General features: G+C 43.0%; 1 protein-coding gene across 2 annotated transcripts; it reads right to left on the reverse strand.

The window, feature by feature from the left end:
• Nucleotides 1-1489: 1489 nt before the first annotated feature.
• Nucleotides 1490-23568, reverse strand: LOC147320501 (voltage-gated potassium channel subunit beta-2). Of its 2 annotated transcripts, none has more exons than XM_086308557.1 (14): nucleotides 22769-23568; nucleotides 8804-8847; nucleotides 8672-8709; nucleotides 8321-8400; nucleotides 8010-8054; nucleotides 7537-7581; nucleotides 7391-7434; nucleotides 5579-5665; nucleotides 5340-5425; nucleotides 5104-5224; nucleotides 4919-5013; nucleotides 4687-4807; nucleotides 4164-4252; nucleotides 1490-4050 (listed from the first exon to the last, which is right to left on the reverse strand). In XM_086308557.1, exons 1-14 carry the CDS (start codon nucleotides 23062-23064, stop codon nucleotides 3961-3963), a joined length of 1281 nt encoding a protein of 426 aa, XP_086164683.1. In that variant the 5' UTR covers nucleotides 23065-23568; the 3' UTR covers nucleotides 1490-3960. The 2 variants fall into 2 exon arrangements, with proteins under 2 accessions (XP_086164683.1, XP_086164682.1); XM_086308556.1 differs by lacking the exon at nucleotides 22769-23568 and adding an exon at nucleotides 17978-18717.
• Nucleotides 23569-24306: the final 738 nt, after the last annotated feature.

Here is a 24306-nt window from a genome sequence, read left to right on the forward strand (position 1 = left end):
TGCAGAGGCGAGCCTTACGAGAAACACTGAGCTGGGCTCATTCTCAGCACTCTGATGGAGGCTGAAGGATTTCAGGCTCTTTATTGACACAAATGCAGTAAATGTAGTCGGTGCACGAGTGCTCAGCTCGTGCTGACATGGGTTGCTTTGCTCCACTGCATTATTACATTTGTATTAGGATTTTAGTCAACACAGCAGAAGCTACAGGTTACCTGGGATTTCATCACCGGGTCTGACCTCTAATATAATCGGCTCACTGTAGGACCAAAACAACAGCATCTGGGTAAGGTATGAAATGTGCTTTATTAGATGTGGGGGCTTGTAGATCTCCAATGTGCTTCTGAACATCTTTCTCTCTGTTTTTTCTTCTTTCTTTATAACCTTATCCCCAACTTGTTTCACCGCACAGAGGATGAATCACGTGGCAAGACCTGTTTCCTTCTTCTGTGTTGGCGGTGAGGACGTCAATATTTTTCAGCACATGTGTTTCATCTGTCGCTCTGAGGGCACCTGGGAATCCAGTAAGAGAAGGCCTACCGGTGCTGGCGTCACAGATGTTTTCTGCTCGCTGTAAACATGTGTGGCGTCCCAGCGGGCACGGCACAGAGCGCCGGACACACGGCTGAGTTATTGTTCTCGTACCATCCATCTGAAAGAGTCAGGGGTGAAGAGCTGGCACACATTTAACAGGATGTAAGCAGGGAAATAAATGCAAGGCTTCTTAACTCGCACCTTTCTTGAATTTGTGAGCTTTTTAGTGTTTTAAATCCACCTGCGATTTAGTGCTAACCAAACCCCCAAATGTAATTGTACAATAACACTACAAGGTGCAAATTTGACTCCTTTGGATGTGCAGCTGAATATTTGTGTGGCTCATACTGTAAGCCAGCGCTTGCAAAGTGATTAATCAGATGTGGACTTTTGTTACAAATATAGTCTGTTATTGCACGCAACAAAGCTGCCTGTCACAAACGTCACCATCGTCAACATACAAGAAAAGGAAAAGTTTGATCAACTCATTGCGTTTCTTCGCAAGAAGCGCGCGGAAAAGAAGGAGCCGATTAGTGTAAATCCACATAAGCACAAACAGTCTTAATGCCAGATTTCACAGAGGGACGTTTTTCCCCCTCTCAGAAAGAACAGTCTGAAGATCCACATGAATAATCAAAGTTTTTTACGCTTTAGTGAGGAGATTTCGAATTTCTCTGAAACAACACATCTCCCTGAGCCTTTTCACACACAAAAAATCACTATTTCCACGGTCAGCACCCGTCGCCACGCTCGGTCAACTCGTGCTGTTTTGGTGCAACACAAAGAGGCTCTGTTATATCAGCAGCAACACAAAGGTGCAGGCTAACCTCAAATGGAAGGAACAAACGAGCTTTGCAGGTATGCATTATGCACTCAGTGTTATCTGCTGGCTTCTGTTGACTTTAGTTAAGAACATTCCTCTGCCAGTCACTGCTTAACCACAAATAAAATAAAAATCTGTAGCTGAAAGCTGCTTTATTTTCTATCTGCATAAAAATGTCGAACAAAATAAAACAAAAATCTGAAGCAATTACAGGTTTAAGTGTCTTAGTCATCTAAGTATGTCCATCAACATTGTGTTGATCATCAAAGTGTACATAAGGAAGCTAAAACCCATCAAGGGAGCACATGATATGCGAGAATGAAGGTTGTGACTAATCCTAGTGCTCGCGGCCCATATGCCGCCTCATATGCAACTCGTAAAATTGCATCGCACATGTACACAAATAAAAGGTGGTCCAAAAATGAACGTGGAAGAGTAGCTAGCAGTTGGGGGTTTAGCGTCACACCTGTGATTAGACTACTTCGGGTTTTGGAAGTACAAAAATCTCATCTGACTTTGTATTAACAGCTGAAAGAAGGGGGTGCAAGAAGCTTGAGTTGGCTAATCCCAATGTAAATGTTTGCACGTTTGCAGGTTCAAAAACCACTGGACTTCATGGAACAGGGTATGTGCTTTGTCCCTTAAGTAGGTTTGAGCAACAGACATGATACATTCAGAATCAGTTGTCTCTTCTCTTATTATTATTATTTTTTGTTTGTGTTTTGGTTTCTCTTTGTTGCAAGACAGTAAAATATAAGTTAGGCAGGCAAAGTTACATTTTCAGGGTTTGATTGAAGGACCTATGTACACAGGAAGCTACGCTCAGTCGAACTGTACATCATGACAGACTCACGGAGAGCCACGTTTCAGCGGCTCCTTTAAGAAAACCTTCATGAACCACAGACTTGAACTCTCTCTTGTTACGTCACCGTCAAAACACATGAGCCTATTTACAATATATTGCAACCTCGTGTCTGCTGAAACAACTCCGGTGTATCAAAAACTCCACCTCGGAGATTAGTTTTCATGGCAAATCACACAAAAAAGGAGAAAAACAAAACAAAAGACACCCCCCTTTCACATTACAAAGTGTTGAAGTCATTACAAAACTAAAGGGAAAAAGACAAAGTGCACAGTATAAAATCTGTCGTGCGTGTGTTTGAGAATGGGAACGAATTTGGAGCGATGCAGAGAGAGAAATGAGCAGAGAAGCTGTGTTTTCAGGCTTCCACAAACAAAAAGAAAAGTTAACATTAATCGAAATCTTACCCTAAGTGGTCTGTGGTAAGACTCGTATCACATTTGATAAACTCAGACTTATTGTTTTTATTTCCCATCTTTTTGAAAACGTAACGTTCACCACAATATGTCCCAATCTTTGTGTCAGACACCCAGCAACCTTTCCGCTCAGTCCAGCCGTCTCAGACCTGCGACTCGAGATCAGCAACTCGGCACCGCTAGAAAGTGATGTCAGCATCTTTTGACATAGTTTAGGACGATGCAAAGATTATATGCAACATGGACACACAAGCCGTGTCTGCAGACTGCTGAGAGCCTTTAAGGCGAGCGTGCCCAGCAGGACGGTTATGTCGGATAAAACTATCTGACCGCTTAGAGTTTAAAAAATAAATAAATAAATGGCTTACAAGGGCACTGCAAATCTACATAAGCCGTAAAAAAAAGAAAGAAGCCATGCCACATTTACACCCTGTTAGGGCTATTCTGTCTTAAAGGGACATGCGCACAGAGGAGGCAAACGGACCGCTGAGAAAGCAGCAGGGTTGGGAAAAGTCACTTTGCAAAATGTCACTGGCTTTTGATTTCTGATTGCCAATTTGACAACGTAACAGCACACATAAGTTATTATTATTATTTCAACATTTCTGCCAGACTCAGTTCTAACTCTGTAACCTTCATGTTTGAAATTCATTTGCCAATTTTTCCTTTTAAATCATGTGATTTAAAAAAAAAAAAAAGTAATACCAGAGTGGCTTATTTGCTGTGGGTTTTTTTTTTTTATTACTTCACAAGTAATTCATTGTTCCCAACCCTATAAAGCGGTGAGTGTGGCAGAGCAGTCACATGCACACTACGGGAAATGTTCGGTTAGACACATAAGGACTAACCTTTAGCTCTCTGGCTGCTGGGTACTAAACATCACACAGAATAACAGGCAGCTGTGAGGGGAGGAGACTCACACGTCTAATGAAAGCACCGTTCACGCAGTAAAGTTGCATGTTAGGGCAGAGGTGGCCTTTTTTTTTTCTTTCTTTCCTCATTTTAGGATTGACATTTGATTGACCAGCTTTAGCCTTCCTCTATGTTGAAATAATTAGTCTCTGAACAATCAACAGTGAGCAATATATGATCGATTATGTTTTTTTTCTTCCACAATTGAGAGAGTTCTCTTTTTCTTTTTTCCTTTTTTCTTCTTCTACATGATATAATGTACTGCGCAGAATGGATATGCGCACATACTGGAAGCATAAATGTTGCCGAGGACATGCAAGTTGTTGAGTATACAGCAGAGCAAAAAGCGATGTTTCCCCAATATCAAAGTCTTCTTCATCTTCTCGGAACATCGTCCGTCGCTGAGATTTGAATCATCAAGCGCGTGACTCTTTCTTCGAGTGTGGCTTGTTTCCCAGCAGGGCGTCCATCTCAGTAACGGTTTGAGGGGTCATTTGAGATAAAATCTGAAAGAAGGGGAGGGTGGCATCAGCTTAAAGTGTCATCTGCTGTTTTTTTGGGTGGTTCTTTTTATTGCGCACAAAACATAAAAGCATATTTGAATACAGCACATATTTACCCGGAGGGCACCCAGATTCTCAAGAAGCTGGTCTGTATTAGAAACACCCAGAAGTACTGAGCTGACTCCCTCACTGCGCAGACACCAGGCTGTAAAAAGAGCAAACCAGGAAAACTTTATTGCTGGAGGAATATCAGTTTGTAACCGAAGTAAAGTAGCTGATTTTTTAGACTTCTTTTAAAAAAAATGTTAACAGATTTAACCAGTGGTTGGATTCCATTTGAAAGCCTCAATGCAGACCATACATATACAAAGCACTTAATTAACAAGATCACAGATTATGTAATGTTATTTTCATGCAGGAGACATAGATTTTCAACACTTCTCCCAGAACCGTTACAGCACTTCCTACCTGCGTGTGTACAGTAAGATTAAACATAATGAATCAGTCATTTAAGGAGTGAAAATCATGCAAATACGAATCAATTCAGTCTTAATCTGCAGTCACATGATGCGAAAACAAGCAAAGCTGCATCTCTGTATGTCTGCACTAAAAAATTAAGGCCGTTTGCTCGGATCATACCGATGGCTAACTGTGCAGCAGTGCAGCCCAGTCTGTCTGCCAGTAGATGGAGCTCCTTGATTTTAGCCAGCTGCCTCCGACCCTCCTCACTGTTCACTCGCTCCTTCAGCCACTGGTACCCCTTCATCAGGACCAACATGGAGAAAAGCACTGATTCACACTGTATGCCGATAAAATCAAGAACTATAGTGAGGCTGATGTGGAGCCAGAAGAAGTGGAAGATCAAACTGACCTTCATTGCTGCTCTGGAGCACTCCGGTACACCATCACTGTACTTGCCTGTGATTAAACCACAAGCGAGCGGAGACCAGGTCATCGCTCCAACACCTGACAGAGCGAGGAAAGTGTGAATGAAACTAATGAAACTTAATTAAAAAGAAGAGATAAATGTTGCTGTGGGGTTTTTGGATGCCTGACCGATCTTGTGGTAGAGTTCAGGAAGCTGCACTTCCACTTTGTCCCTCTGGAAATAGTGATACTCTGCCTGCTCGCACACAGGTGGTATCAGGTTGAACTGGCGTGCCACTGAGTATGCCTCCTGGTGCCGCAGAAATGGAAACACAATGCAATGGTAAGTGATCAGCGTTATCTGGAAAAAAGCTGACACTCGTGAATTTGTGAAGAGTAAGACTTTAAGAGTGAGAGCTCAGCACCATGATTTCCATTGCGCTCCAGCGCGAGGTTCCCCAGTACATAGCCATACCCTGGTTTATTACAAACGTCATGGCCCGTACAATCTCTGCAAATCACAGCACACGACATCTCACTTAAATTACATTCATTTGACAACTCTAACGCATCTGATTAAAGCTTATTTCCACAAATAAAACATACTACCATACAAAAACCCTCCATATTTGTGCTACAACAGTAGTAAGCGGTTCAAACTGACCTTCCATCGGACTGTTGACATCATTTCTGTTGGCAAAAACGATGTCCACATAATCTAGCTGGAGTCTTGATAGGGATCCTCGTAAACCTGTGAGAAACACGAGTCAATTATTGGACTAAGGGTCATAACTTTAAGGCACAGTGATGTTTTGAGCCACTGCTACACAACAGAGAGTCTAATTACAGTGTCAATAGCTTTGCAGTTATTTGGCAATAAACCAAAGTATCAGGCTGCATTATATTGATCTGGTAATCATGCTCAATGAAGCGTAAGGGAAGGACCAAAATTATTACATTTTTTCCTGATTGAGACATGAGTGTGTGTTTGGAATTTCATGGAGTTTCATCCAGTAGATCTATAAATACAAACTTCATGCTGGTGCCTAATCTTAGGCCAGATCACTAAAGTGATTTATTTTTTACATTTTAAGTTTACATGGCATCAAAACAGCATTCAGCTCCTCCCAAGATATTAATGATTATCCTCAGTACAGTGTGCTGGTGGAGGGTAAAATGAGTGATTCTGTTTTATGTTCGATTTTCTGCTTCTCAAATGTTCTGGGCAAGCGTCTAACCTTGGGTAAGTCAGCAGTTGGACTTTTTTTTCCTGAGCAAAGTGGAAAATAGTGCATAGAGTCGAAATCTGAGCGTTGACCCTGCACGCGGTGCAAGCCTTAAGAGCTGCACGTAGTTCACTCATTATGCAACGGCCCCAAATCAAAAGCTTCATGACAATGACATAAAAAAGTCATTCAAGTCCAAGGTAAATGGTCATCCTGCGGCCGTGCTGCTTACAAAAGGAACAAAGACCACCACCATATCCTTTAGCTTTTTTAGGATTATTTTTGGAACCGATGAAATGGCTGGAAAACAGCAATCAAGACATGTACCTTCACCTGACCTCTGTATTTTCTTTGACCCAACAAATCTGATGACAGGCCTCTGAAACATCCTACCCATCAACATCTGTACTATAGCTTCAAAGTGAATGCACCTCATATCCCAATAGTGTCCACTGACATCACAGTTAAAAATGAAGTTGTGCTTACTGTGACGTGTAACACGGAGCTGACTGAGTGAGTCAAACAATGCTCACACTAAAAGGTAAAGGGGGCTCCGAATGAATGATAGCAACCACATCATTAGTGGTTGAAGTAACACACAGGAAAACATGCCATACAAAATAAAGATGCAGTGCAACCTAATAAAGCAAGGCTTTCATTTATAGTCTTTAATGTATAATAAGCCTAAAGCTAACGCAGAAGTGCCACAAACTGCAGTTTGTGGCACTTCTGCCTTTTTTTATATATGTAAATCACCACTTCATTTTATATCAAAGTTCTGCCAGCTGTGCGCTAAGTTTCACCTCAGCTAATTTGAGTCATTGAGTGAGAGATCCCCACAGTATCTATGGTGATGTTGTGGTCCAGCTCCAAATGACCCATTTTCTATTTTAAATTGTCAGTTTAAAGTCAAGCTGCAGAAAAATATTTATCCAATGTCTTCTCCTCTCACCGCCAACCAGTTGTGGCAGATGGCTGTCCCTCCCTGAGTCTGTTTCTGCTGAAAGTTTCTTCCTGTTAAATGGTAGTTTTTCCTTCCCACTGTCGCCAAAGCACTTGCTCTGTTCGTCTTCTCCGTATTATTGTAGGGTATTTAACTTTCAAAATAAAATGCCCCAAGGCAACTGATGTGTGATCTGTTGAATTTTCTATAAATATAACTGAACTGAAATTTATTTAAATTGCTTTCAACTGGACCAGAATAACCCCTTATTTGGTTTACACTTTGCAAATACATGAGTAGACTGTACCTTCAATAATGTGCTTTCTGGAGAGTCCTCTCTCTGTCTCTGCCCTGTGAAGTTGTGAAAATACAAATCATTGATCCTCAGTTAAAATGATGAAGAGGCTGGGTTGAAGAAATGTGAAGAGTCTAGTGTTTTAGTCTTATACTTACTGGCCTCCCCAGTAGATTTTTGTCGTAATGACAAAACTTGAACGTCTGGCAAGGACAGGAGTCGTGAGTATTTTGATTGCAGCATAACATTTAAGTTAAGGGAATCAGCTCATCCTAAATCTAATAGTACGGACAGTCTTTCTCTCTTTCTGGTGTTAAAATTAAAACATTTTATTACCAATATGTGTCTCTTAGGCAGCTGGGTGAGTCAGCCACCATCTCTGATCAGGGAATTTAACATTTTTATCCTTTTTAGTCTCTCTGAGGATAAAGCTCTACATTTTTTCCCCAAGTATGGCTTTCCCTTGAGAGAATTTAATGGTGTGCCGCTATCAAAAGTAATAAAAACATGTAGTAATGCATTTCATCTCAGGAAGGGATTATTAGGGATTATTTAAAGTAAATCTGTGATCTGGTCGAGTTAAAAAGGTTTGCATGCCTGTGAGTCAGTTAGGAAGAATGAGTAATCTCACCTCCAACCTTTCTTCTTGATGATGTTCCCTAGAGTAATTTCCGCCCTGTGGAGAAACACATCATTGGTTGTGACGGGCTGAGGCTAATAAACTTTATTTGTATGTAACGTTTAACGAGATAAATAAATGATAAAGACACGCAGACCAAAGAAAACCAGATTAATGTAGAGAAGAAGAATGGAAAACGGCAGACAATAAAAGACGACGTCACATAAAAACAGGTTTAAATTTTTGTATTTGCTGTGAGAGAAATCAGACGATTTAAAAAAAAAAGTTTAATTGAGGCTCAGGAGAGGAAAGTGAAGTCTGACCTTCCAGAGGCGTACACCTCCGCTGTGTCAAACAGGTTCACTCCGTTCTCATAAGCTACGGTCATCAGGTTCTCCGCCATCTGAGAGAACACAAAAACTGAGACTGAGAGAAGCAGACGGCGGATAAATTCCAATTACCCAGAGGTCGTTCATGAAGGGCACTACTCAGGGAGGATAATACAGACAATATCTCGCCAAGCTACAGCAGTCTTAAGGCCTGTCACACATATTCCTGCGATCGTGAACACTGAGATTTGTTTACAGTGCGCCGAACGGTGTTACACAAAAACCAAACGAGTGAAGGTGTGCGGGAATCGATTTCTCATACAAACACAGAGAGAGAATGCTCACTTCATCAGAGATCTGCGATCCAAATGTCACCCAGGTGCCTGAACAAGGAGAGAGAGGGAGAGACAGACAGACGGATTTTATTTAAGAGTTTGAAGCTGAGCTGAATATTTCCCTGCCTTCATCCCAACTTACCTAACCCGAGACAGGAAACACGTAGGCCCGATTTTCCCAGGTTCCTATAGAAAGGGGAAAAATCAGGAGGTTAGATGAGAAATGCCTGTAAAGCGCGCACACACACAAAATGTGTGGGCAGTTGGAATATATCTGGACATACAATCTTCAAACACAGTCAGATGTACGCATGTGAGTGATGAGCAATCCTCAGTAGGGAGACACTGTGGTTAAGCAGTGATGAGACTAAGAGATACCTAAGTGGAGTTTAAAAAAGATGGCAGCTGCAATGTTACACTGTATTTAACACACATTTTGTCTTATTTGTTTCTACCCAAGCCTCCGAGCCATCTGAAGTAGTTTCGGTTTATTAATAATCACATCCACTCACAACTACATTACAGCGTTATAAACTATTTATTCACGTCTATGAGGGAGCTGGCTCACTGCTTTACTGGACACATCAGGATTTGAAAGCTAAACGTCGCCTTAATATGGCGATGTTGTTGATGAGATCCTGATTATTCTGTAGCAGCATGTAACACAAACCTGGTGTCACATGTAAAACATAAGTACGACACAAAATTAAAAACCGGACACAGATGTAATTTATTTCTATCGTAGTCTCCGACACTTCACTCCTCCACTGCAGCTGCTGAGTGAAAGTCTTTCTCGCCTCTGGTAAAATGACTTCCTCTGTCTAATTATTTCTGAACAATTGACCTTTCATCCCTCGTATGTTAGCAGTTCAGTGTATTACAGTGGGCCAGTGAAACACCTGGAGGGGACGGAGCTCAGCGCAGTTAGAGAGTCCTGGCAAAAGCTTCTTTGGTCTGCACCATAAATGGCTCAAAAATGCTCTGTGAGCTAAAGAGGAGTCCATTAACTGACATGCCACATCTGATTATTCAGACAGCTGAATTTTGAAGGGCAGGCGGGGGAGAAGCAGAGAGCTGCATTTCTGACCACAGGAGCATGTACAGCTGAAAATGATGTGGGCTTCATGCTTTGCTCTCCTGTGTGCTCTCCCCCATTCTAATTAGCCGGGGAGCCAGCTGGAGAGCCGGCAGAACTGCAGTGCACCTCGCTGCTCGCCGTCTTTTCATCTCCAGCGCCTCTCCCCTCTCGGCTTGTCTGCCTGCGTCCACCGCGAAACAGCCAAATGCACAAAGACAGACTGTCAGAGCATTTAGACTCAGTCGAACAAGTCCCGCTTTTATTTTCCTGGTCTATTTTCTATTCCCAACCTTATGCTATTTTTAGATTCCTGCATATGTAAGCATTTGTTTCACGATCTTTATGTGTGTGTGTGTAGTGGGGGCATCAGTCTTTATGTGAGCACTCCATGTGGGTGTGAAATACATATTGTTTGTGTCATTACGTTAAACTGTTAAAAAAGCACACAGGTGGAAGGTCAGGAAAGCTATTTAAAGGGAAATGTGTCTGCGGGGTTTGGATGTAGCTGATTCCTTGTATGGTAAGCTGGCTTTTCTTCGTGGTTCGTCAACCAATGACAGCTCTGTCTGTTCTCTCACGCTGACAGCCACTTTGAACACTGGGAGTAAATTTAAATGAGGCACATGGGAAAAACATATTTCAGAGACTGGGTTATTTCAAATGAGCTACCTGAATATTTTACCATTTGTTTTGTTCGTTTTTGTTGGCTCTTCTTTTTTTGTAGTATCCATCAAATCAGTCCTTTTTTGTCTCAACTTTATTTGGATGAGAATAAAGGGGATTTTATTTATTTTTTTGTCAAGCAACATTTGACAAGGTGGGGCCAATAACAGCATCCGGAAAAAATATTCCCTACAGTTTTAATCAGCTTCTAAAGCAAAGCTTGAAACTGATTCAAAATTGCTTTTGAGGTAGCTTCTGTATCTGCACACCGGGAGCAAATAAACGATATGGTTTATACCCAACTTTATTTTTGTTTATTACCTTCTTTTTTATTATTATTTTTAGGGAACTTGAGAAAAACTCATTAGAATTATGCATGATGGCTTTGAGCTGTGAATTAAGGACAATAAAAATCTGTTCCCCGGCTTAGTCACACACCTTCTGTCCATACTTTCCTTTTCACATTGGACCAGGACGGCAAACAGAAGGCTTACGTGTGAGGAAAAAACACATACCACCAAAACATGAGTCAGCATTCGGTGGAGTGTGTCAAGCATCCAGTGGCATACGGCTGTTACGCAAATATTTTCTTCTCCTTCTTCTGTTAAATGCTCTTCTATCCGATATGCTTGTTAAAGATGAGTGCATGAAGCTGACAGCCTCGTGTTTGGTGAACGCTGCTTGTGAACGCATCATGACAGGGAGCAAATTTGAAACCGGTGTGCATTAGCTGGGCGAATTCCACAATTGCCGAGCCACATAAAAATCTCATTTTTATGTCTGTGTGTGCGCGTGTGCTTCTGAGCAATAGAGGATGTCACTGTTTCCATGTGTGACAACTGGCCGCCCCCTCCCTTGCGCTCAACTCCGCCGCTCTCTGCAATGCTGCAGTCTGCTAAATTACTATCAGTGAGTCTGGAGAAACACATGCTCTGTCTTTCCTCGCACTATCTCCCTATTGACAGTCTTTTCCCACTATCTCCCGCACGCAGTACACCCAGACGCTCGGCCTATATTTCATCTGAGGCGGATGTGAGGGACGCTGTGCAATAAACGGAAAACATCTATGCTGTGCATGTGTCATTGTGGGGAGGGGTTCGATGCTTTCACGTGAATATTCACGCTTGATGGGAATTGCATTGGAACGCAGGCACAGTTCCACATGCAGACATGCATGAATGCACTCTTGAGCAGGGCACACAGATGCTTCTCTATAGCCTTTATAAGTAGGTCTTCCAGTGTTTTCTTCTCTATTTTTCCATTGCCATAAATCATGATCTCCAAACGAGATGATTGTAGCAACTTGGCTGCCTCGTCCATACATTATTAACGCTGGAGAGAGAGAGACAGAGGAGACACACAGGTGCTCCGTCACGGTTTAGTCAGCATTTTAACCTGTGCTGACATTCACAGTTAGTTTTCACCTGAGACAGGAGGAAGACACTATATACAGATGGTTAGGTGCTAATGGTGGACTTTTTTTCTCCCCCTTCCCTCTGCAGTTGTCATAAAATGCCACACACATGCTGAGCAGGCTCTTCTCCAGAGGGAAGACCTAGATATTAATAACACTCACGTCAGTTTTATGTGTATGCTTAGACACACATTTTCTGAGCACAGAGTGTGGGAAGATGGTGGACTGTCTGTTCTCTTTCAGTAATGCTGCACACACTGTTTTGTGGCTTTAAAGGGTCACTTCACCCAAATTACAGAGAACAGATTTTTCTCACCTGTGCCTGCCTAAATACAATCAATGGAGTGGGCAGAAGTTATGGCACTAAAAAAAACGCCACCACAAACTTTTACTTTGCTTGTCATTCTCAATAATCCAGAGACATGCCAACAGAGCTACATTTTTGGGTTTATATGACAAATGAAACCAAATTAGCCACATGGCCTGGCACTAATCAAAACCCCAGCATCTAAGAGTGTACTAATTATTGATGTAGCTATTTTTAAAAGCATTAGCCTAAACAATGGACCCTTCATGTAAATGTGATTTTTTTTTAATTCAGCTATATTAAAACAGTTAGGAAATCAGGTCTGTCCTAATTATAAAATACACATGCTGTGCAGGGAGCGAATGGAGAAAAAGGGGCACAAAGACACACACACGCACAATCTCAGCTGCTCTCCTCCAATTCTGCGTATCAGCTGCTGACACTTTATTAGTGGTCCTGACTCTCCCGTTAACTAAAAATGCATGTAATGAAGTGGTGCAGGAAAGAGCTCACACAAGCTGAATTTGACACAATGCGCTGTCATTACTGTTTATTCCAAGTTTGGGAACACACGTGACCTGCGACAAAAAAAAAACCCCAAAAAAATGTTCACTCGCCCCAACATGTAATCAAATGTTAATGAAATTCGCTCGCTGAGAAGGTCGCTGCACTCTGCCTCTGTTTCATGTCCGCTGGCAGACGGATAAAGACGAGTATTTGAGGGATGTGGCGCTTTCCGGATCTCATGCCCCCGTGAGTGACAGCGCAGTGAATTCAAAGTGATTGAACGCAATCGCGAGCATGTTTTTGAGTATCGCGCCGTCCTCCGGTTTTCTTTGGTGTTCCTGTTTCCCTGTGATTTAAAACAGCTCAACTACTTTGCCTTAATGAATTTTGCAGTGTATTACACGGCAGGCAAATGAATGCTACCAAGATTTATTTAAATAAATGAATATATTAAAACACTGAAAAGAGTTTCAAATAAAAGTAAGATTTTAAAAGAAGAAAGAGGAATTGATATCATCTAATTAAATGCCTTTTGAGTCTTTTCCAGAGCATGCGGACACTTGTTCATTAGGCTGCCCTCTGCTCTTACATAATAACAACATGCGGCCATGATGGCTCTGCCAGAAGACAATACCAGTCTTTGACTTTGATGAGACAGCCTTACTCCGAGGACGTGATGTGGATTTTCTGGCCGCGATTACGATGCCTCTCAGTTAAGAGTAAGCCGCCAAATGCAGTCAATTATCGACAACTCTGAGCTTCATCAAACAACACTGACACGCAGGTCACTTTGCATTTTGAGAGGATTAAGTTGCCCGCTGCATACACTTAATCAAGTCCCAACAAGCAGCTGCACACATAATAACAGCCTAGATATTGTTCAGATGCACGATATATGCAGTAATTATAACATTAAGCACCGTACAGCGTGCTGTAGTAGTGGGTGGCAGATGAAAATAAGCAGCCATAGTTTAGCAGACAGTAAACAGATCATGGTTTGGATTATGTTTTGGTTGAAATCAAGCAAGTGAACACCCGGCGTTACTTTGCCTAAAACTTCCCAGACCTCAAAGTGAGTCACTAATCTGCCCAGTCAACTGGAACCCCTCCTGAAAATAAATAAATAAATAAATAAATAAATAAATAAATAAATAAATAAATGTCCCAGAGCGACAGAGGGGAGAGCTGAAGGTCAAGGTTTTTGCAGCCCGCAGTCGTGTTCTCCTCCCTGCCACACAGGCCATTTATTTCCCGTGGTTAATCATGACAACAGCGTGAGGTCAAAATCACTACATTATCGCTTCACCTGCCGGTTACGATGAATATTTTAGTCGCTGCTGGGGATTTGTTACACTTCGCTTTGCCTTCGGTGGCACGCGTGTGAACGGCGCGTGGAGTGAAATTAACAAAGCGAGCCGGTGACGCCGCTGTGCCGTCAGAGCGCATAAACGCGGGCGAGATAAGAATCTGAATGCTAAGAAGAGGCACGCGGCGAGAGTAATAACACTCAGGGTAGGTCACCGTCTCGCAGCACTAAATGAGCATGAGATGCGTGTTAAAAGTCGACAGGGCCGCTCGACGCCAAAGCTTCAGCTGCTGCGACTACGCTACTGAGATTTCCACCTTCCGCTCCTCCAGACAACGACACCTCTCTGCATGGCTGAATGTCAGAACACTTCAAATCCTCATGAAAATACAGGAAGGCTTTGTTCTCCAGTTTAACATGCGACCTTACCCAGTATCAGGTATTATTATGAACGCTACATCTTCTTTTTCTTGTTTTTCTCTTTATGGTACAGCTGAGGCTTTTGTTTGTCGTCTGCTTTAACTGGAGCAGCATGTCCTAAATGTTTAAAAATGTAGAAACAGCTTGGAAATACATTAGTTTGGCAAAATAATCTGAAATCAGGGAACTTTTGTAGAGCTTAAGATTTTGATCTGTAGCACGAGTACAGCCACATCACTAACAGAGAGCGGTTGCTTTGCACCAAAGCAGATGATAGAGGTCAACTGGTGCACCTAAGGTGACAGAACTTAAAGCTCATTGATTAACAAGGTCTCTATTACTTGATTAATCCTTGCAAAAGCCAAAGTGCAAAAACACCACAGCAATTCCCATCAGGTCACAGACTCTTCATGGAACCAGCAACAGCTCCTCGTCTCCAGTCTTTGGTCTAAGCTGCTGGCTGTGATGTGAAACATCACGTGCAAGTGTCATCAATAGTTTGTTCTCACTCTTCACAATCACATGTCTTTAAGTTTAACTTGAGTTCTTTTAGATACAGTAGAACGGCATTCTTGGGTAATCGCTCCTAAACTCCTTCATGTCTTTCCAGCTGTCCTGAACTTATTTTGATTTTCTCACATCTTGGCTCTTTAACAATAATACTTTGTTTCACAGTTTACTGCATGTCAGTGCTGAATGTTTTATCTGAGTAGGGCTTCCCTATTCACATTCTCCATCTCTCAAGCATGCATTAAGATTTATAGGCATCCGCCACAGACACAGCGTGCCCCGCGGCCATCTGTGAGGAACAGCGGTGGATAGATCTATGGTCTTCTCCAGTATTAATGTAAATCAAATTCCCTTTTCTTTTTTTTAAACTCATACCAAAAAAATGTTTTAAGAAATTCATGATGCTCAGATATACCATATTTTATTCTAACTCATGTGAATTTTAATTTGCACAGACAACTTTGTGAATGATGCTTTTAGATAAATTCTCTTTTGAAATATTTAGGTGCAAACATGACAAAAATGCGATTCCAGAGGAAAGTCGAATCATTTTTGGCGTTGTCTGTGAAATGTGCATTATCTTGTCATATCTTTTAATTCAGTTTTCTCAAACTTGAGTGTATTGTGCCAAATGGAACCTTAAAATGGGCCATCTGGACAGTTTGGTGTTGAAAACAGAAGGTTTAGTTACTTTAAAAATAGACGTTTTGCTGAGTGACAGAACTGACCGCTACAGTCACCTCTCCATCAGCTCGAATGCATACCCTGTGGCCACACTGAACACCCAGCATATTGCACACGCACACAGACACAAACACACACACAAACCAGAATGCTGCAGTGCACTGTGAGGGAGTAAAAAAGGGCAGCATTTGAAAAGAAAACAGTGAGCTTAAACAAGATCAAAGAAAGAAGATAGAGAGAGTCGCAAAGAAAGACTCTGAGCATCTGTGACCTGCCTGTGAGTGATCAATACTTGGGTTAATGAGACAGAAGGGCCACAAAGATGTGGTCAACGCAAGCAGCAGCATCCAGAACTGGAAATAGAAACCAGCGCTGGAGTGCCAAAAAATGCAGTTCCTCAAATGGCCACTTGAGGCTGCCTACAAGAGTGACTCAATCTCCCACTGCGTTTAAACAGCATTATAGGGCATGTTTACAGCCTGGCACATTGGTCTCCTTAACTCATTTTCACCATCTAAATATATAATATAATATAAGTTCATTTATACTCAACGTTATCACCATTGAGCAGAAGCTGGGAAATGTTTCGTCACCCATCGTGACCTCTTCTGTGTGTTTGTGCCCCCCTGGAACATTTTTAATGCAATCATCTGACAAGTCACAGGACTCACTGTGTGGTTAATGACACCAACAAGAGATCTGTGCTCAGGTGTTTTTTGCAGAGTAATATTCTTTTATTCTATTTCTATGTTACTTAGCAATAATTAGCAGATATCTGTTTCTGCGCGATGCAGTTACACAGTCTCTGGACACACCTTTGTATTCCAGCCATTCATCCAAACATGGTCAAATCCGGGACTCCACAAACCAGTGGATGACACCACAGTGGCCATGGCCCACTTTTCTATATATCTATATAGTTCACGGGTGGTTTAAAGTGAAGGCAGAAGCCTGCTTCCTTCCTGACCTCTGTGTAATTGTAATAACGGTGTGAAATGAGGAATGTGCGGCCACCACGACGCCGCCACAACCAGACTGTTGTGGTGCAGGTGGTGGAGCTTTGAGCATACTCAGTTAAGGAAAGGACTGATAAGCGACAGCAGTGCTGGCTGATTAGAAAATAAGACAAAAACTAAAGGCAATGCCTGGGGTGTTGCCAATGGCAACTGGAAGTGGCCATATGCTGTATAGACTTATTGTGCTGCTGCACTCCCTATTAGTGACACTTTTCTAGAGACGACAGAACAACTGGAAAAATCCAGCCCAATCATAAAGTCCTGTATGTGTGTGATTCTAAAGGGAAAAAATAGGAGTGGAAATATCCTAGTTTTGTCCTGTGCCTTATTCCCTTTTTAAGCATCTTATTAAGTGGAAACTAAATTGACTGAAGAGAATGGCAGCAATTCAATCAACCTGATTACCAAGAAACCAGGTCGTTAAAACTCTCCTCCTAGTTCTCGAATTTTACAGCCCAAAGATGGAAACACAGTGTGAGCCTGTGGAAGTCTGCAGCCTAATGTTAAAGTGCATGCTTTGTGCTTTCCCCCCCCCCCTTTTTTAAAAAATGTATGTTTATGTATAAATACGAGCCTCCTTCATGCACGAGCTGTGCATGAACAGCTGTCCTTGTTTAGCTTCAAGCTCTAATCCATCAAAGGTAAACCACAAGTTTGCCAACAAACTAAAAGAGGAAAAACATACATTGCATTCTTGTCTTGTTGTTTATCTGGTTGGATTTCCTTCCTACTTTATGACTCAGACCTGGTGTGTGTGCAGCAGAGATTTTCTGTGCATACGATGGTCTCCTGCAAGGCTATTTTATGAAAGTACATGTGTTTAAAACCTCTAAGAAAAGCCGGGCGTCCTAGTGTGGTTTCAGGAGAAGCTGTTATTGGAGGAAAGCTTTTTTTGTATTATTAATCTGCTGAAATGAGAAAGAGGCTAACGCAAAGTCTGTGGCTAATGCTCCCATATGCATACTGTCTGAAATATTGTGATAGCATTAGGGCTATATAGTATGACTTATGTAAGCATTTTTTTATTTATATCCATAAGCGCTTTTAGGAATAAATGTCATATTTTTGTAATGTCAGAGAAGTCATTGCTCTCACTGAGGTGTTTCTCATCTGGCTAATGGATATGTAGGCAGTCTGCACAGTCTGCTCACTGGTGATATGTTTGGTGACAAGCTAACCTCGAATTCACCTCACATCTCAGCAAAGAGACTGGCAGAACTAGGAATAATGAAGGCCCGGCAAGGCAGGTAGAGCCTCATTGTGAAGAAGAGGCCCAACACCTTGTTTCTGGTGGAGGACTTTCACCTCTGGTGGAGGTCAAAAGGCCACAGTGATCAGAGCGAAATAAAAGCCATCTCTCCAACCAATAAAGCTCCGGCTCCTCGTCTCCCCCAGTCAGGCTCATACTCACCTGTACTTCATATTGGTGTGGCGCCCAATAGCCTCCTTCATGTGGGCGTGACCCTGAGGAGTCTGACGAGACCCAGAACCCTCCCTGGTCTTGACAGAACCTTGAGACATGTAGTTGCCATTGCTCCCTTGTCCACTGCTTCCACCTCCGCTTCCTCCTCCACCACCACCACCACCTCCACTTCCTCCTCCTCCACCGCCACCACCTCCCCCTACTCCGCCACTGCTCCCTCCAGGAGGTGGAGCGGTGCGAAGGCCACAAAGCCGGTCCTCGCTGCGACTTTTGAGGTTGTGCTCAGTGCATGCAAAAGACACCTGCATCCTGGCAGCTGATGTCTGTGTCTCTTATTCTGAGAGTCTGAGTATAGGGTTGGGTTTGTTTTTTGTCTTTTAAACAAGGAGTCACACAAACAGCAATGTCTACAAACTGTTGGTGCTGCTCGACACCGTTTCCCGTCGTGCTGTTGTGGCAGCGCCGTGATGCTCATACAAAAGGGCTCAGACAGGGCAGGTCAAAGATTTTGGCTCAGAGTTGGAGGGAGCAGGCAAGAGTCCAGCCTCTAAACATGACACACACAGAGTTACCGTCTGCTCAGTCTCCTGTCTGGTGATGCAAACCTGGCAAAAAGGCTCTCGGAGCTTTCACACTCACACGATGCATCAGGGCTGCCCTCCAAAAATCATCAGGGAGCTTGTGTGCTCGCAGCAGTCCTCAGACGAATTTGGGGATGTGGCAGTTCTTGGGAAGCCCCCCCACCCTCCCACCCCAATAAAATCTCAGTGCAATAGATGCCCTCCCTGGAGAGTGGCTTCGTCCGACATAACATGCACGGGCTCTGTATGGCTTATGTAGGGTGATAAAGCACTTGCCAGCTTGCTGTTTTCTCTTCAGCTGAGGTTTGTTGAGACTGTCTTGAGCTGAGGAGCTCCGGAACGTGCCGCAGCAATGACACAACCACAGCTACAGGCATCCTCACACCTCGCGTCGAAATCACTCACATTTCTCCCCCACCTTTTATTTTACTGTCGCAAGGTGGGTGAGCAAAAGGGAAAAAAAAAAAAAAAAAAAAAAAAGATCGGGCTCAATAGCTCGAATTTACATCGCCGAGGAGAAAAGTCAGATCGGGGGTAAAGACACTCAAACCCCACCAATGCATCATCACCAAGCGGCTTCACGCAGCATCCAATTGATGCAACAGCGATGGAGAAAGAAGAAGAAGGGGGGAAAAAAACCCAACAAAATCAGCAAGCACGGAGCCGGTTCATCTTTAGCTTCAGTGTGAGAAGTTGTTCACATACCGGCAGCAGCGGTAACTGTGCACGTCTCCCGTTGTTCGCCAGGATCTCAGGGTGCGCGGATTTGGGGGGAAAATGCCGGCATACTGGCCCCAAAATCAGCTGCAGCAGACATTTCAAACGCTCGGTGCCGCCTCTCGGCTCTCCAGCATCATTTGGAGACCGCCCCCCCCCCCCCCCCCCCCCCCTCCTTTTTTTCCCACAGGCTTCAAAACGTTCACGACACACAAGCAGTGTGGGGGTTTGGATAGATACTCCCTCTCCCTCCCTTTCTTTCGGGTGTGATCCACATTTTTTCATCACACCGATGCGCACACATTTCATCACAAAGGCACACATTAGGCTATACTTACTCAACCCCCTCCCCAAACCATCTTTTTTCCCTCCATAAGGTCCAGAATTCTGTCGTCCCACCACTCCCATTATTCCTATTCTTCCTATGCAAAACATTGCCCTCCCCAATGATAGCTTGATTTGCCATCAATGACCCAATCACCAGAATTACACTCATTACTACCTCTGAGCAAACAGAGGATAGATGGTTTCTAAATCACAATACATCACATCACGGGCATAGCACGGCAGGGCATATCAGATCATCCTGCAGCCCATCACAATGAAATGAAATGGATGTGTCATTTTGGTGGCCAAGCAATGATAATAGCCCCTTCCAGGCTTTGTTTACCATCTAAAGTGTGATGCCATATCCTTAGAGAGGACTGTCAATCCAAAAGGCTTTACTCTGTGGTTAGTGCTCGCCCCGCTAAGTCTGCTTCACACAGCAGGACGATGTGCAAAATACCCCACATTTGTCACCATTGTCAATTTGGTTTCACATCTAGTGTTTTGAAGCAGATCTGCAGTCCCAGAGCAGATTGCAGGGCATCCACTGCCAGCAGAATGTGACTTTGAGTTGGCAATCAGCTCTTTCTAAAGAACCATTCAGCACAAGTTTGGACGGGGAAGTTTCCAGCTGTACAGGCAGAGAGAAAATACGAATGCTGCCCGTGGTGGCGCTTCAAAAGAGGAGAAGATTTAATTACTTCCACTTCACTGTTAAGGCACTTATTTTCCAGGAAGCACATTATTTTTGTATAGCCAAACTTTTGCATAATCATGTCGACTTCTTTATCTTCAGCTCCCTGTAGGCTTAACCTTCCCCTTCACTCCAAATAATGGCCACTGGCATCGCCGTATTACACAGTAATGACACTGACTCAGTCTGTTCTCCACTTCAGAAGCTTACAGCGCTAAAACCTCGGGACACAACCAGCACTTGTGAGCCTCATGTTGAAGTATTTGGGTGGAGAAAGACCAAAAATGAGCACATGTGTGGTGCATCCTTATTTTCCTAGTAATGATAAGGTTATAGAATCAAATTATCAGAAAATAAGGGGATACAGTAGATGGCTTTTTTTCTTCTCAAGCTGGATTATACAAGAGCTTCTATAATTTGAACGTCCTTGAAAAGGTAGGTTATTCATGCAACTCAGACTCAGTGTAAAAACTCATCACAAAGTGTGACTTTCTGAGCTATAATCCCCTAAAATCTGCCAAACCGCACTTTGATAAGTGCTTGCAAGCATATTCCTTTAATGCTACAGAATGAAATGACCTGGACTTGCCTGTCACCCTTTTGGCTCCATTTTCACTTAAAAACAGAACAATTCGACATAACCTGGTAAATAGAGAAATAAATAAATGTGTAAATGTCTTTTTAAAGCAGGATGAAGCAAGAAAACTCGTCTCCCATGGTGGTGTTCATGTTGGTTTTGACACGCTTGAACTAAAATAGCACTAAAGAACGCTAAGAAGTGTTTGCAGGTGTGCCTCAACATGAAATTCGCATGACGTTCTGAGAAAGCTGATGGCGTTGACCCTGTGACTTTGAAGGCATCTTGTTTCTCCTCGCGGTTTTTATTCAAAAGTAATTCAGCTCCTCGAAAAGAGGACAGAATTCCTTTGATATAATCCATGAAGATTCACACATGTTCGAATCTGTCTGACCTATTAGCTTCGTTTCATTCGGCCCTCGTTGTCTGTTTTTCAGAATCTAAATAGCTCACATTTCTGCAGCTCAAATGTTTGCAGCTAAACCGGGAAAACGAGAAAGAACGTCAAGGTAGATGCTGGCTTCTGTTTTGATTACAGGTAATCATTTTCTGTCAGGAGGGAGTCCAGATCTCATGCAAATGAAGGCGCACAGAGGCTGTGGAAACAACTTCCACTGCAGGCTCTGTGGGGCAGTTCAAGTGATGGAAGCGGTTCTGCCAGAGGTGGTCGAATCAACTGAATCATACTCTGGTACGCCGTTAGTTTGTTTCAGCTATCAAAATGTACGCTGCCAGTACAAATGTGCTATAAAGTAAGTCCTAGATCTGAGCATAAAAATGATGTGAAATTGCAAATGATACCCCTTGGCCTGCACTATTGTCCCTCTTTCTGCTTTTGAGTCATTGGTCACAGACTTGTCTTCACACCATGATGACGCTGCCACCTAGAGGCAACTGTGCTGGAGACTAGATGACTGTGTTTGCATGTTTTGGATGTGTTATAGCAAATAAAATGACAAATGTAATGGAATCTGTACTCAGTATTTTAGTATGATGGTGTTTAAGCAGTAATAATGAAATATGCAGCAGCCTGGCCTGTATCTTCCTCTTCTCTGCAAGCACCCCACCCCTCCTTTTTTCAGGTCTCATTCAATTTACAAAAATCTATTTTTCCCTAGGTTTTTGGTAAACTGATTGAAGAGTAGCCAACACCACCGTTCATTCGCCTCCACACTTTAAACAGAGAGATGCACGCGGTACAACAACCAACCGCCCTTCCCCCGCTGTCAAATCATGCATCATTAACCCCAAACTTCTGCACCACTGATGCCTGACCCCGTCAGGCTGTTTTTTGGAAAGGCTGGAATTAGACAATGGCTCACGTACAACTCACATTAGCGTTCCTGAATAACCGGATGCTTCTGCAGTCCGGCCACGTACACTCATCAGTCCTCTGCATTGAAATCTCATCAAACGCCTGATGTTTCTTTTTAGGTCACCAGTGAGAAAAAAACAACAAAAAAACAAAAAATAATAATATTTTTTTCCCCCCATCTCTCGTGAATGATGTCTCCACTCACTGCCTTTCAATTGCAGTCCTCTCCAAACACTCAATTACATCAACGCATTAGTAATATGTTAGAAAAATATTAACCATGTTATTAAAATGGATCATCCACGGATGGCTGAGTGCTCGGGATGGTCTCTTATTATCTCTGTAAAATCCAGACATTCAGTGTGAGTCCTGCACTCGCTAAAAAAGCAGCCGAAACCCAGACCTGAGTTAAATCTGCAGCCTTGTGTAGGCTGTACATTCCAGTTCTTTATTATTAATAATTGCTTTTATTTATTTATTTTTTTAGTGGCCTAATTAAATGTACTAAGTCATAACTACAAACTCTAACTGCCTCATGGTTTCATGCTGTAAAGTCTTCTCCTCATACCTGTACGGCATTGCAGAGCGCTCAGCCTCGCACTCAGCCAGGGAGAGGCCACATTCTCTCAGGTACAGCTCCAGCCGGCGTCGCTCCACCAGTCTGTGGGCTGCCTCCAGGATCTGAGAGGCCAAGGCCTCTGACTCAGTCTTCTGTTCCGAGCTCTTGCTGCTCCGGGTCCCAGCCTTGGCCACAATACTCCCTGAGGAGGTCGACGCCTTGGGCTTCTTACTGATGCCATAGAGGTCCTCCACGGAGTATTTCCCCCCCTTACCTCCTCCGCTGCCACCACGGCTGGCAAACATTGTTGCCTAGATTCCAGCACCCCGACTGATGAAATGGCTCTTCGATTCTGCTTTGCTTACTTTTTCTTTCTTTTTTTTTTTTGCCTGCTACATCTACTTTAAACAAAAGCTGCTTCTAAGTTTGAAACAAAATAACAAGGCAGTGCTATTTTGATGGAGTTTCATGTAGATTTGAAGCATCCGGCCCGAGGATGTGTCAGACATCAAACTGCTGGAAAGGAGAACTTAAAGCACCTGCGAAATATTTTTAAAAAAGTCTTGATTTCTCCTTTGTGGAGCCTAATTCCAAAATAAAACAAAGCCAGTTCGACATGTCAGCAGCAACACCCAGTCACAAACAATGACTCCTGCTGATGTGAGGTGCGTCTTTGAGTAAAAATGGATAGGAAAAGCAATCAGTATCTTTCTCTCTTTATCTCTCAAAGGAAGGACAGTGGGGGGATTTGTGTCGAAGCACCACCAGCTTACATTTGCTCAGATTAAGAGCGCACCCGGATGAAGTGTCTGTTCTTCTGTGACTATAATCAGCGGCGGCTGTGAGAGTTCAGCTCGCTGACCTTTTTCTTCAGATATAAATTAATGACTTTTTTTTTGTTTTTCATACCTGCGTGGCTATAATTGATCAGTTGATCTGCAGCGGCGCTGTCATCATAACCAGCACCCTTGCTGCCATCGAGCCCTCGGTCCCTCAAACAAAGCGAGGGTGGCATCCTCTCAAAGCCTAGCACCGGCTTCAGGCCACTGCTGAGCGTGATATTGTCGGGGTCTGGGTTAATGCGCGAGCCAAACCTCCTGCGACAGTTTTTCACACAAACCATAAAGCAGAGCACAATGTGTGAAACCCTTTTTCACTGGAGGGGAAAGAAAAATCAGCGGCTACTGGTGCCCTGTTCATAAAAAATTAAACATAAAAAAGGGCAGGTCATCTTTTGTGCACTAAAATGAAATTGAACTGCTGAAAAGAGAAATACAGACAGACAGAAAGCGTGCAGTTTTAAAGAATGATGATGCAGATAGAGAGGATTAGTTCTCTCCATCAGCTTTTCGACAGTTTGCGCAAAGAAATCCACCTTCTAATCTCCTCCGTGCATGGCTGTTAAGTCCCAGCTTAAAAGCCAATATCGGAAACAAAAATGAAATTCGCATCAAATGTGAAAATAATTAAGCAACTCCCTCACGCTGTGAAATATCTGCAGGCCGTTATTTAGATTTGATATCTATATCTTTTCCTTTTATTTTAAA

The sequence above is a fragment of the Aulonocara sp. 'chitande type north' Nkhata Bay genome, linkage group LG10 (assembly GCF_057382095.1).
Source record: "Aulonocara sp. 'chitande type north' Nkhata Bay isolate Kocher_YH1m ecotype deep benthic linkage group LG10, A_spYH_male_GT1.1, whole genome shotgun sequence".
Lineage (NCBI taxonomy): Eukaryota > Metazoa > Chordata > Actinopteri > Cichliformes > Cichlidae > Aulonocara > Aulonocara sp. 'chitande type north' Nkhata Bay.